The 15,000-nt window shown below is 42.6% G+C and overlaps 2 protein-coding genes across 2 annotated transcripts in view; both read right to left on the bottom strand.

The window, feature by feature from the left end:
- The window catches only part of arid4a (AT-rich interactive domain 4A), a gene marked incomplete at its 3' end in the record, with an annotated part of 25,121 nt that extends 25,000 nt beyond the window's left edge, over window positions 1-121 (bottom strand). Inside the window, exon 1 of the mRNA XM_080042161.1 lies at window positions 79-121. The remainder of the gene's footprint in view (window positions 1-78) is intronic.
- Window positions 122-2,417: 2,296 nt separating this feature from the next.
- On the bottom strand, window positions 2,418-12,879 carry psma3 (proteasome 20S subunit alpha 3). Its single transcript, XM_080042062.1, has 11 exons — window positions 12,792-12,879; window positions 11,716-11,798; window positions 9,906-10,029; window positions 8,929-9,030; window positions 7,930-8,003; window positions 7,735-7,807; window positions 6,891-6,956; window positions 6,122-6,168; window positions 4,812-4,879; window positions 3,444-3,508; window positions 2,418-2,611 (listed from the first exon to the last, which is right to left on the bottom strand). Exons 1-11 carry the CDS (start codon window positions 12,810-12,812, stop codon window positions 2,567-2,569), a joined length of 768 nt encoding a protein of 255 aa, XP_079898188.1. The 5' UTR covers window positions 12,813-12,879; the 3' UTR covers window positions 2,418-2,566.
- Window positions 12,880-15,000: the final 2,121 nt, after the last annotated feature.

The raw sequence follows: 15,000 nt of genomic DNA on the forward strand, positions 1-15,000 counted from the left end.
ACCGCGACACACCGCCGGGTTTGTCAGTTATTAGTTTATTGTCGGTTCCGAGGTGAATATTGATAATTTGATACTCACAGACACGGCGGCCGCTTCCTCTCGATCAGTCTGCAGCGAAACGCGAACAACAAGCTGTTGAGCCCCGAGCGCTGTTTCCCGACACGCGATTGGCTGCGGTGACAGCGCTGGTCGCAATGGAGAAATCTCATTGGCCGAAGGCTTCCCGGGTTTCTATTGGACATACCTCTTCCTGCGTCGCTATTGGTGGAAACGAACGCGGCGCCACGAGGGGAAATGACGGAATCCGCTAGAGTACGGTCCAATCAGGAGCGAGTATCAGAGGAAAAGCCCGCCAAGGGAGAACCTGATTGGTCGGGCGCGTTTCGTTCCTAGCAGAGGGGCGTTTCTATTGGCTGAGAGGGCTTCCTTGTCTGCGGTGACACTGAAGGAGCCACGCCCCGATACGTGCCACAGCTCTTTCAACCAGACTCCCGTTAAAAAAATGCAAAATATTTTCTCCACACTTCGTTCAAACAAATCGTTTAAATCAACGTGTTTATTCACTGGGAGAGCGAGGAAAACATTGTACATTTGGAAACCATTAGAATATTAATAATTTTTCATCATAAAGCGTCAGTTTACACGAAATCTCACCAGTTACACCGACTTAAAGGGTCACAGCGAAATCACCGAAGGGAGGTCAAGTAGTGAATAAAAGTTTAATTTCTGTTTATTTTCGACTTGCTACTTTCATGGCAGGTGTGCCGAAAGAAAGATGCGCCATTGTGACTTTATTAAATGTAATACTTTTTCTTCTAGCACACCAGTAACTCATAGAAGACCGTTGTAAACTTTTAATCGAGACTTTTCTGAATTACTTCTGGTGATGGGGGGAGACAACGTCACATTTGTTCAGTAACCAGTAGACCCGTGGACTGTGTGTGTTTTGGATCCGACCTCCACAACGTGCAACTCGGCTTTGAACGACACAAACGAACCGGTGATCGAGTCCATCTGATGCTGGCTAACGGAGGGTTCGCGGTAAATAACGTTTAACGGGAGAATCACGGGGACAAACGTTGGTGTTTGTACAGAGCCGGTGAGGGCGGGAACACGGGCGCTCTACGTCAGAGGAAGACAACACCATATAAGTCCATATGTCCGCTTCTCCAAAATAGGGCAGCAGCAGCAAAAATAAATAATAAATAAATATAAAAATTATTTGCATTTTTTAAAGCGGCAGACCTTTATTTTATTTTTTTTATTTTCATGCGAGCTGTCAAAGATAAAGATAAGTTAGCTTATTGTAGTTTTTCTTTGAGGTTATTTCTAAACTAGCAGTGATGGATGGTGTCCTGTCAGGGTCACACACTGATTAAAAGATTAAATGATCATACAGTAAATCTTCACTTTGTTTAATTTGAGAGAAATAGGGCAACAATTGTAAACATGTGTATTCTCCTGTTTCACATTGTAAAACAACCTTTTTTCTTGTTTATTGATTCAAAAGGGTTTCACCTTGCTTGGAACCTTACTTTTTTTTTTAACCTTCATTTATACAGGTAAATCCCATTGAGACCGAAGACTCTTTTGCAAGGGAGACCTGTTTTCCTTTCCCACGTTACCATTCACACACACATTCATACACCGATAGCAGCAGCTAACTATCGACATTCACACGAGGCAAGGTGGGTGAAGTGTCTTGCCCAAGGACACAACAACTATGACACAGGTGGCAGGGTGGGGATCGAACCTCCAACCCTTTGATCATCGGCCGACACGCTCTACCAACTGAGCCACAGTCGCCCCACCCCTACTTGCTCACTAACTAATTCCTGAAACTGCAATAAAAGAAGATAAAGACAAAGTGTGGTTATTGACTGAAACCCAGCAACAACTCTGAGAAGACGCAAAGGGGATAACTTGACAATCGTATAGTTCGATATAAATCACACCTTTATTAATCAGTTAAACTTTACTTCAGACACACACGTCCTTATCAGTACCACAACAAACTGATATTCCTTTAAGTATAGAAGATCCAAGTGATTGAATAACATGTAGTAGAGAGAAAGATTTTTGAGTATGCCTAATCTATGTACACTGTCAGATGAGGTATGGTACAGAAAACTATATTCAGAATAACCTGTCAAATGGGGGCGCCCTTAGCTCAGTTGGTAGGGCGTCCCCCCCCATGGGCCTCAGCCAGCAGCGGACCCAGGTTTGATTCCAGCCCGCGGTCGTTCTCTGCATGTCACTCCCCTCTCTGCCCCATTTCAACTCTGTCTCTACACTATCAATAAAGCATAACAATGCCAAAAAAAAATCTTAAAAAAAAAGAAAAAGAAAAGGAGGCCTCTGTGTGCTTAGGTTAGGTCAGATACACTCCCCGTAATGTGATGAAAAACACAAGACACTTTTAGTCCAACTTTTATTATTTATTTTTCAAAGCTGAAAATCATGGAACCAAAATCAGAACGAGAGACATGTTCATTTATGAGCTATAAAACATAAAAAATATTCAGGAGAGAGAGGGGGGGGTGTGGGGGGCCGGGGGGGGGGGGGGTTACATGTTGTCTTCATCAGAGTCATCCTCCTCCTCCAGAGAATCCTGAAACACACACAGGGAGAGAGAGAGAGAGAGACACACACACACACACACACAGGGAGAGAGAGAGACACACACACACACACACACACACACACGGAGAGAAACACACACACACAGGGAGAGAGAGAGACACAGACACACACACACACACACACACGGAGAGAGAGACACACACACACACACGCAAACAGGGGGAGAGAGAGAGAAACACACACATGGAGAGAGAGAGAGACACACACACACACACACACACACACACACACAGGGAGAGACAAACAAACACACACAGAGGGAGAGAAACACACACACAGGGAGAGAGAGAGAGACAGACACACACACGGAGAGAGAGAGACACACACACACACACAAACACAGGGAGCAAGAGAGAGAGACACACACACACACGGAGAGACAAACAAACAAACATACAGACACACACACACACACACACACACACACAGGGAGCGAGAGAGACACACACACAAACACAGGGAGAGAGAGAGACACAGAGAGAGAGACACACACACACACACACAAACACAGGGAGCAAGAGAGAGAGACACACACACACGGAGACAAACAAACAAACATACAGACACACACACACACACACAGGGAGAGAGAGAGAGACACACACACAAACACGCAGAGACAAACAAACACACACAGGGAGAGACAAACACACACACAGGGGGAGAGAAACACAAACACACACAGACAGAGGGGGACAAACACAGGTCAGATAGAGATTCAAAAGACTGTCACAAGCTAATATACTATGTCAGATAGAGGTGTGTGTGTGTGTGTGTGTGTGTGTGTGTGTGTGGCTCACCTTGGCGTATTTCTCAGCTTCCTCTCTGACGTCTTTAGGTACCAACACGTGTTTACCGTTCGTGACTGAAGGAGAGAGAGAGAGACAGACAGACAGACAGACATACAGACAGACAGACAGACAGAGAGAGAGAGACAGACATACAGACAGACAGACAGACAGACAGACAGACAGACAGACAGACAGACAGACAGACAGCGAGACAGAAAGCGAGACAGACGGACAGAGAGACAGAGAGAGAGACAGACAGAAAGACAGACATACAGACAGACAGACAGAGACAGACAGACAGACAGACAGAGAGAGAGACACGTTTTAACCAAATTTCAAGGTGAAATGGGAAAAAGAACTCAACGTACAAATTCGTTTCACACTGAGATTGGATATGAGGAATAATCTGATTGGTTTATGACACTGAAAGCAGCTGCACCAGCCAACTAAAGTTTAATTTGACTTGAACTGAAGGTTGAGGGAAACAGATTTATTTCAGCTCTGTATTGATTCTGCCCCTGCGTTCCAAATCTCCTCCTCTTTCTTTTTCCTCTCCTACTTACTACATCTGACCATAACAATAATCTAGTTAGGATGCAGTAGGCTACAATTGGGACATACTTTAACTTATTCATTTCATCATAACATTGCTCCTTGATCTTGCCTCTTGCTTTTATATCCGTCTCATCCCCGTTTGTTTTCATATGGAGGCTTTGTCGATGTGACGTCACTTCCGGTGCGCACTGGATTGTGGGTCAGAATCACCCAAATAGCATGCTGATTTCAACACTAAAAATCTCGGCCAGATGTAGTAGACATTCGGGTACTTCAAACCATCCTAAATCTGGCCACAAGAATCGGGACATCCTAAATCTTTTTCTATCAAACTAAATAGAAGATAGTATGGAGATTGTCCCTGCGTTCTGAATCTCATACTTTCTACTATATAGTTTGTAGAAAAAAGATTTAGGATGTCCCGATTCTTGTGGCCAGATTTAGGATGGTTAGAAGTACCCGGATGTCCTACTTCATCCAGCCAAGATTGTTAGTGTTGAAAACTGCATCCTATTTGGGCGATTCTGACCCACAATCCAGTGCGCACGTGAAGTGACGTCACATCGACGAAGCCTCCATATGAAAACAAACGGGGATGAGACGGATATAAAAGCAAGAGGCAAGATCAAGGAGCCATGTTAGGATGAAATAAGAGAGTAAAGTATGTCCCAATAGTATGCCTACTGCATCCTAACTAGATTCTTTTTATCGTCGGATGTAGTATGTAGAATAGAGAAAAGAAAGAGGAGGAGATTCGGAACCCAGGGTGTGTCTAATAACAGTAGAAGAAGAAATGCAGCCCTGTGATTGGCCGGTTCTCACCTTCTCCCACCCAGCTCAGCTCCAGCTCAAACGATTTGTCTTTCACCTCGTCGTGAACGATGTAGATTCTGTCAAAATAAAATCACACAGGAAAAAAAAAAATCAGGGCTTTTATTTTGGTGACAAAGAACCAACAAAATAAACTTGATCAGATACAACATCAAAGTTTTCCTACAGCTTAAAGCCCTACTTCACTGGTGGGAATATGAAGGTGTATTGAACTCTGAGATCCTATGTAGTATAAATGTGCAAACATTTTAGAAATCGCTTCATCCTAGCCTGAGAAAAGGCAGAAAGAGTGTCTTATGGTCTCACTGTCTAACCCTACATTTTACTAATGTGATATCACTTCAGTAAAAATGTAGGGTTAGGATTAACAGGACAGCTGGGCCAAGGGAAGACTGAGGGAAGACTGAGGGAAGAAAAACCTCATTCATTATATTATAATAGTGATTTTATAATGATAGAACGCCGGTTCAGTATGGGTGGAGTATTCCTTTAAACAAAGTCAGATTAAGACCTTTTTTAAAAGACGCTGAGAATGAAATCAAAGTCCTTTCTCTAACGTAAAGCTCTCACATCCACTAAACTTTCCATAATCATTCTCAGCACTATTCTGAAGGTTATTACAGAAGGATTTGTTCATGTGTCTGATTTATGAGACATTTTCTTCTTAAAAACATAATGAAAATGCATTTAAGACCTGAACATATATTTTTTTTACTTCTAAAATGAAAAAAAAAACTGTATCCAAGATCAGTTCTGTAAAAACTTTGGACTGTAATATGTTATAAAAATGAAACAAAGATTCTAACTGAAGGGGCGCTCCGGTGGTGTAGTGGATAGAGTGTGTACCATATCGGCTCAGGCCTTCGTTGCAGTGGTCGCGGGTTCAAATCCGACCTGTGGACCTTTACTGCAGGTCATCCCCCCTCCTCTCTCTCTCTCTCTCTGTCTCCCCATTTCAACTCTGTACTGTCTAATAAAAGCTTGAAAATGCCAAAAAATTATCTTAAAAAAAAAAAAAATAATAATCTACTTGACGCTTCATCCAACATCTACATTTTTATAAAGACATACAAATGTACGCATATCTAGTTAAGATGTTGCCAAATCTTATCAAACGTTTCTCTCTCTCTCCCTCTCTCCCTGTCTCTCTCCCTCTCTCCCTGTCTCTCTCCCTCTCCCTCTCTCTCTCTCCCTCTCCCTCTCTCTCTCCCTCCCTCCCCAAATCTTCAAACGTTTCCTGATCATTTGTAGCATCAGCTGTTCAGAGTGGATGTAGTTTAGTTGTAACGTCGTTGACTCACATTTTGGCGACTTCTTTGACGAGCTCTCTGCACGTCATCTCCTTCATCTGAACAAAACATAAGGAACATTAGGGACGCACGCAGCCACTCATTACCCAACATTTAAACATCAAGCGAAAATCTCTCTCTCTCCCTCCCCCTCTTTTACTAGCACACACACACACACACACTTTATGTTCAAGACCGACTAGATATCTGGCGCCGACTTCGCCGTATCGAAATGTTACACGGACGTTTAACATTTAATTGACTAGTCTGACTCATGTGCATCCATCTATCTATCTGTCTGTCTGTCTGTCTGTCTGTCTGTCTGTCTATCTATCTATCCATCCATCCATCCATCCATCTATCTATCTATAAAGCAAGAAACGTCTGTCTGTGTGTGTGTCTGTGGCTCGCATAGCTCTCTGAGTTTTGGTCAGATTGGCATGCGCGCTTAAGTCCCACACACACAGCTGTCTGCTACTGACGTGTAGGCTACATCTGTTTGTGTCCCACTTTGATCGACGGGTTACATTTAAGCATGCATAAGCTACTGCTTCCTACGGGCACTGCACTAGTCCCTAATAAATAGAGCAAGTTAGTAGCTAAGAGTTTAATCATACTGCACAATTTAAACAAAGAGCTTCACACTCTAAATGGAAGTGAAAGAAATATAGAAAGTAACTGAAACACTGAAATATATTAAAAAAAACACTGAAATATATTTTTTTTAAAACAATTCATCCCTCCATCACCATGCTAGTTCTGATGACATGTTGACACTCACCCCCAGTTTCTCGATCTCCGTCTTTGCTGCTTGTTTAGCTTTTCCAATGGCACAGCCCCAGTAACCCTGAAACACACACACACACACACACACACACACACACACACACACACACACACACACACACACACACACACACACACACACACACACACACACACACACACACACACACACACACACACACACACACACACACACACACACACACACACACACACAGGTTTAGAGGTTTGAAGGGGACTATGGTTTAGTAACAGGTGCCAGTAACTGGGTTTCTATTACTTTAATTCTCAAAGTTTCTCATCAGAAAAATGATGATGGAAAACATTTTGGGGGAACAATCCTCTAATTCTCTAAGTTTTCCCTTGGCCTGAGGACTGTGTGAACAATGAACACACATGACTGATCAGCTGTTTGTATTTCCCTTGCTGTTCATAGATCATTCCCATTAATATGAAGTTGTTTCATGTCATTTTATGACACATATGACTAATATAGAGTCTTGAAAGTAATCCAGTAATCCTTTCTTCACATTTTCACTTGTGGGAAGTTTTGTTTTGAAAGAAACAAACAAAGAAATGGTGAAGCTACAGTGAAAGCTGCCGGTATGAAGTCAATGTGACTCTCAGCAGAGTATTTCTCTATCAGTTAAAGCAGAGAGACCCGAGAGAGACGCGCGGCTCTCAGAAAGAAACAGGCTCCTCCTCCTGAGGTGAAGGGGAGCGTTGGAGGTTGGTTGTGTGGCCGCTGGAGTGCGTTTACACGGTCGGTGAAAAACATTCAGACGCAGACGTGCAGGAGAGGTAGGATGTGTGTTCCAGGGGTTTAGAGTGCGACTCACGTAGGAGATTCCAGACGGGTCGACCATGTAGAGCTGAGGGCCGTCGTCTTTGTCGTATGATCCCAGGATGAAACTGAGACAGAAAACAACATGAGAAGAACTACTAGTGTCTGTCTGTCTGTCTGTCTGTCTGTCTGTCTGTCTGTCTGTCTGTCTGTCTGTCTGTCTGTCTGTCTGTCTGTCTGTCTGTCTCACCTGCATCCGAAGGGCCGGACTGCGCTGTACAGTGTGTATGCGTGGACGTACATGGCCACTCTGTCCGACAGGTGCTGCAAACACAACACACAAGGTTAGCTTAGCATCACTAGCATCACCACAGCTCATTACATCTAGGGCTGTAATGGTACATCAAAATAAATGAATCTTGTTTCATTGGCGAAAGATCGAACCCTAAGCTGTCTTAAAGATCTCCTATTATATTACTTTTCAGGTCTTCATTTCTTGTTAAAAACTGCTATAGAGCAACCTGACACGAATCACAACACAAAAAACTATGTAGATTTTCGGGAAGCTCTTCCTCTCATCTGGGCGATTCAGCATGCTCTGTCAACACTGCGAAATCGGCCATCTTTTATAGGTCATAGAAGTCGAAAAAGTATAATAGGTCCTCTTTAAATATCCGCTTTTATTTTGACAAGATCTCTGCCAGTCTGTGTGGCTGTTACTGCTGCAGACAAATCTTTCCACTATATGAATGGATTGTTGTTCATTTAAATATCTGGAAGGGCTCAGAAATGAAGGGGAAAAATCAAGTTATTTTTTTGTGAGTTGAATTAAATGTAACAGGTTGTGTTAAATAACATCGTCTTGGGGGGCGCCCTTAGCTCAGTTGGTAAGGCGTCCCCCCCCCATGGGCCTCGGCCAGCAGCGGACCCGGGTTCAATTCCAGCCCGCGGTCGTTCTCTGCATGTCACTCCCCTCTCTGCCCCATTTCAACTCTGTCTCTACACTATCAATAAAGCAGAAAAATGCCAAAAAAAAATATCTTAAAAAAAAATAATAATAATAACATCGTCTTATCGATCGCAGGTCCCTGAATCAAATCGTATCGCCGCAGACTTTGTGATATTAGTATTGTATAGTGAAGAAAGCAGCGATTTACAGCCCTAATAATGGACTTTAATACGTCATGATGTATTTTAATAACCATATTCAGACGGACTGTTAAACACGTAGGGAGGAAGACAGACAGACCTTGAGTGGAATGTCGTGTCCGTAGCTGGACCTGAAACTAGAAGCTTCGTCTCTGGCAACGTCAGCGAGCGAACGAGCATCAGCTAGAAGGCCGGCAACCGCCTGGAGAGAGAGAGAGGGGGGAGGGGGGGGAGAGAGAGGGAGGGAGAGGGGGAGAGAGAGAGAGAGGGAGGGGGGGAGAGAGAGAGGGAGGGGGAGGGGGGGAGAGAGAGGGAGGGGGGGAGAGGGAGAGAGAGAGAGGGAGGGAGGGAGAGAGAGAGACATTAATATACAGAGAGGGAGAGAGAGAGACACGCACACACAGGGATAGAGAGACATTAACACAGTGAGTGAGTGAGTGAGTGAGAGAGAGAGAGAGAGAGAGACAGAGACAGAGACAGAGACAGGGAGGGGGAGGGGAGGAGAGAGAGAGAGAGAGACAGAGAGAGAGAGAGAGACAGAGACAGGGAGGGGAGGAGAGAGAGAGAGTAACAGAATCCATTTTTGGGATAATTCTGGCAATTTTTACCAATGTATAATCATCATGTATCTTATAAATTAACACTGTGCCCTTCTTAAATACACTGAATTCTTTATTTTTAACCTTTATTTCTCCAGGTAAATCCCATTGAGACCGAAGACTCTTTTTCAAGGGAGACCTGTTCCCATTCCCACGTTACCATTCACACACACATTCATACACCGATAGCAGGCTAACTATCGACATTCACACGAGGCAAGGTGGGTGAAGTGTCTTGCCCAAGGACACAACAACCATGACACAGGTGGCAGGGCGGGGATCGAACCTCCAACCCTTTGATCATCAGCCGACCCGCTCTACCACCTGAGACACAGTCGCCCCTTGAATTATAATAATTTCATACACAAGCCCTCTGCTGTGTGAGTGTGTGTGTCTGTCTGTCGTGTGTGTGTGAGTCTGTGCCTGTGTGTGAGTGTGTCTGTCGTGTGTGTGTGAGAGTGTGTGTGTGTGTGGTTACCATGCCGACGTGTCTGTCGATGTTGAAGATGCGTTTGTTGGATCCCTCTTCGTACAGTTTGGACAGAACCAGTTTCTCCACTCCGAACACAACGCCGTCCTTACAGCGGATTGCAATGGCCGTACTGCACAGACGCAGAGAGAGAGAGAGACACAGAGAGAGAGAGAGAGAGAGAGAGACACACACACACACACAGGGAGAGAGAGACACAGACACACACACACAGGGAGAGAGAGACACACACACACACACACACACATAAAGAGAGAGACAGACACAGGGAGAGAGACACAGAGAGAGAGAGACACACACACACACAGGGAGAGAGACACAGAGAGCGAGAGCGAGAGAGACACATACAGAGACACACACACACAGGGGGAAAGAGAGAGACACACACACACACACACACACAGGGGGAGAGACACACAGACACACACACAGGGAGAGAGAGAGAGAGACACACACACACACAGGGAGAGAGACACACGGGGGGAGAGAGAGAGAGACACACACACACACAGAGAGGGAGAGAGACAGAGAGAGAGACACACACACACACAGGGAGAGAGACACACGGGGGAGAGAGAGAGAGACACACACACAGACAGACAGAGAGACACACATACATACAGAGAGAGACAGAGACACACAGAAGTTAATTGAATGTGTTAGCAATCCTAAACTACTTGGTCTGGTTACTCATCAGGGATTGGTCAGACAGCCAAGAGAAGTGGTGACATCACTGATATCAGCTCATTATGCGAAACCATCTCAGTATCATCACTCCAGTCCCCCAACAACCAATTTTTAAATACTTAAAGGTGAAGTAAGCGGTTTATTTAATATAAGTGTTAAATCGCTCTTTATTCATACAGTGATCACTTACATAATGTGCGCGTTTCATAAAGCCGATCTCTCAGTCAGCTGCTCTGCATGTAATCAGCAAATAAACTTATAGGAGTATCCCGAAATTGTTATCCAATCAGAAGAGAGAACGCTACAAACCGGCACCTGTCTCACTCATACTATATACACTCCATGGTCTCACTGCCGGTGCACGCCAGAGCGACAGATGGGTGAATGTTTATGCGCCTACAATGGCGGAGCAGGTAAAAATCCTTCCCAATGTCTGTTTTGATGGTTTTTATCATGTTTTATCACACTTATGGATCTGAGATGATGCTAGATAACTCGCTGCTTGAAGACCGCAGTGCATTAATGTGGTGACGTAGGGACGAGGGAGGGGACTGCTAACTGCAGTCACTGACAGGAAGTTAGCTAAAATATTTATCATATCGCAGATGTCAATATTGTCCACTATAGTCACAATCACACAATTTCACCAGTTGTAATGCAATTTTCCACCAGGCCTAACAACTGGGGGAAACCCTGACTCAACATCCCAACACCCAATTGGCTTATGTTGTTCTTAAAGGTCTACTTCACCGGTTGGAATATGAAGGTGTATTGAACCCTGAGATCCTATTTAGTATAAATGTGCAAAAAAAAAAAAAAAATCGGTTCATCCTAGCCTGAGAAAAGGCAGAAAGAGTGTTTTATGGTCTCACTGTCTAACCCTACAGTTTCCTTCCTGTGACATCACAGTAAGGGTTAGGATTAACAGGACAGCTGGGCCAAGGGAAGACTGAGGGAAGACTGAGGAAAGAAAAACCTCATTCATTATATTATAATAGTTATTTTATAATGATAGAGCGCTGGTTCCGTATGGGTGAAGTATTCCTTTAAGGTCTTCAAGGCCTTTGTTGTGTGAATTTGGGCGATAAAACATTTGGATTGAAACACTCACCTGCTGTTCTCCACGGCTTTCATGGCGTATTCCACCTGAAACACTCGGCCATCAGGGGAGAAGGTGGAGGCCGACAAGTCATACTACAGAAAGAAAGAAAGAAAGAAAGAAAGAAAGAAAGAAAGAAAGAAAGAAAGAAAGAAAGAAAGAAAGAAAGAAAGAAAGGGGGGAGAGAGACAGAGAGAAAGAGAGAGAGACAGACAGAGAGAGAGAAAGAGACAGACAGAGACACACACGCACAGAGGAAGACAGAGAGGACTGTTAGTGGGTTTACACTTCACAGACTAAACAGATTGTATATTAACATTTGTACAAGTTGCTACTTTAAAATCACATTAAAAGTGACACGCTACTGATCAATAGCCCCTTCATTCACACAGTCACGTGTTGCTCCTGTATTCTGTTATTAACTGCTGATTCACTGTTATTGTTTCATTTACAGCGTTTGAAATAAATATCTCTTCAAATCTTCATACACTACCAATGACCTCATAAAGTGTTGAGCATATTAACAACAAAAGGCTCTTCCGCTATTCATCACAATTAAAAAGGTATTTGTACGTCATCAAAGCATTAGTCCAGTCACGTATGGGTGAATTTTAATGAACAGATAATTTATTTAACTGTATAATTAACAACTAGCCTACTTGAATACGGAATAACATTCATTTAATCGCCTTTGACTTTTAGCTCAATGTTTAGCCGGCGTTGCTTACGTTAATACCTCCATAACACGTTCAATTTACTAAAATGTACGAATGATATGACAACGCCGCTGAGATATTTCTATTATACTTCTTATTATTCCACAGTTTTCATTTTAAACTGTCTCAAACTGTCTCTAAATTGAAAATAAATCTGGCAGTTTGTTTAACTTTCTGTTTCAATTTTAGCTAGCATGTCTGGCGCTGCGGCTGTGTGTGACTCAGCAAGCTAACACAAGCTAACGCGCTAACTACAGCGTCTCCTGAATGGCGGAGTTTCAGAGGCTGATTGTTTAACATTAGCTCATAAACAAACTCATTTTATTGTATTTTAATTTTAAACTTTTCCAGCGAAGATTTAACTGCACTTACCCCGGTGCCGATAGAGCTCATTGTAGCGTTAGCACAGCGGATCCGTCTGCTGTTGCTTTGTGGTTTCTGCGCATGCGCGACAATACAAGCTCGTCCTCCGGCAGCTTTCAGTATAAAATGTACCTTCTTCAAAATAAAATCTTGTTTCTGTTTCGGGCAGTCTGTGGTTATGCTGCCCTCTGCCGATACAGATGGGAATTTAGGCTACCTTATATTTAATATTTTAGAGAAAGCTAATATAATAATATGTTAGAATTTTAGACTGATTTATCCACAATTTTCTTGTGGGGAGAAAATATGTAATTTAAAAAAAAAAAATGTGTTCCAAAATTAAAGAAATCTGCATCCGAAATGTGTTCTGTAAAACTAAGGACACAAATGAAATAAAGATTTGAACTCTGGCTTTATCAAATACAAGCGCGTCCTCCGGCAGCTTTCAGTATAAAATGCACCTTCTTCAAAATAAAATATTGTTCTTGTTTACGGCAGGCTGTGGCAATGCTGCCCTCTGCCGATACATATGGGAATTTAGGCTACCTTATATTTTATATTTTAGAGAACGCTAATATAATACTATGTTAGAATTTTAAGACTGATTTATCCACACTTTGACAATTTTCTTGCGGGGAGAAAAAAAAAATTATTAAAATTAAATAAATCAAAAAAGGTCTGTATCCATAATCTGTTCTGTAATACTTCGGACACTAATATATTGTAATAATTAAATTAATTAATTTTTATTAAATTAATTAAAGAGATGCAAATGTACGCATAATTAGTTAGATATCGCCAATTTAGCATATTTATTCAAACATTTTATTTCTGAAAAATCATAATACAAAAAATATGAATTTTAATGTCAGTAATCAACTGGAAGTTTCATGATATCCACAAGTTAAATATTTTACCCTATTCACCTGCAGTGTATATTTTATTTCCACCACACCAACATTACACTGCACATCTCAACCTCTAAAGCACTTACATCAACCAAACTTTCCATAATCATTCTCAGCACTATTCTGAAGGTTATTACAGAAGGATTTGTTCATGTGTTGTTCATTGCCTGATTTATGAGACATTTTCTCCTTAAATGCTGAAAATAATGTCATTTTACATAATTATTTCCCCGCCCCTTTCCTCCCTCCTGTCCAACCAAACGTCTAATTTTATTTCATTTTTTTAAAGATATTTTTTTGGCATTTTTTTTTAATGCTTTTATTGATAGTGTAGAGACAGAGGTGAAATGGGGCAGAGAGGGGAGTGACATGCAGAGAACGACCGCGGGCTGGAATCGAACCCGGGTCCGCTGCTGGCCGAGGCCCATGGGGGGGATGCCCTACCACCTGAGCTAAGGGCTCCCCACGTCTCCTTTTCCACTTGACAGTAAAAGCGTCGACACACAAAGAGTTTAAGAAAAGTGTCTGTAGAGTTTTATTCCGTCTCAGAGACCACGGGTGGGTTTACAGAAACTCGATTAATGTTAAACAACTAAAAAAATGTTTATGAATCAATCATCGACGTCCTCATTTAATTATCGTCTTATTGTGAAGGAAGGAAGAAGCTTTGGTCACATAAGAGTGAAAAACATTCAGACAGACAGTGAACTTCACAAAACAAACCGTTTACCATCGTCAGGTACAAAGGCTGTTCAAAAAGCCCTACTAACATCCTCCCTCCTACATACTCAACATGTGTATACTACATACTAAAAGCCCTACTAACGTCCTCCCTCCTTCATACTCAACATCTTTATACTGCATACTAAAAGCCCTACTAACGTCCTCCCTCCTACATACTCAACATGTATATACCACATACTGTCTACTTAACCATCCATTGTGTATGCGAGGATTCGTCGGACCGTTTACACTGAAGTATACAGAAGCAATAAAGAATTTTAAAAAAAACTTTCCATGCTGTATGAAAAGACGCAATGGATTGTGGGCCGGTTGAGTAGGAAAAGTATCCTATTGATCCCGGAAGTTAGTACTCATCCGGGCATTTCTCGCCTACCCAAACTCACATACACAACTGTCACATACTCAAATTGATGTCAACATTTGTATGAGTAGGACGTTAGTAGGGCTTTTAGTATGAGTAGGACGTTAGTAGGGCTTTTAGTATGAGTAGGACGTTAGCAGGGCTTTTAGTATGAGTAGGACGTTAGTAGGGCTTTTAGTATGAGTAGGACGTTAGTAGGGCTTTT

Source organism: Ammodytes marinus (genome assembly GCF_949987685.1).
Source record: "Ammodytes marinus genome assembly, chromosome: 15".
NCBI classification, from domain to species: Eukaryota; Metazoa; Chordata; class Actinopteri; order Uranoscopiformes; family Ammodytidae; genus Ammodytes; species Ammodytes marinus.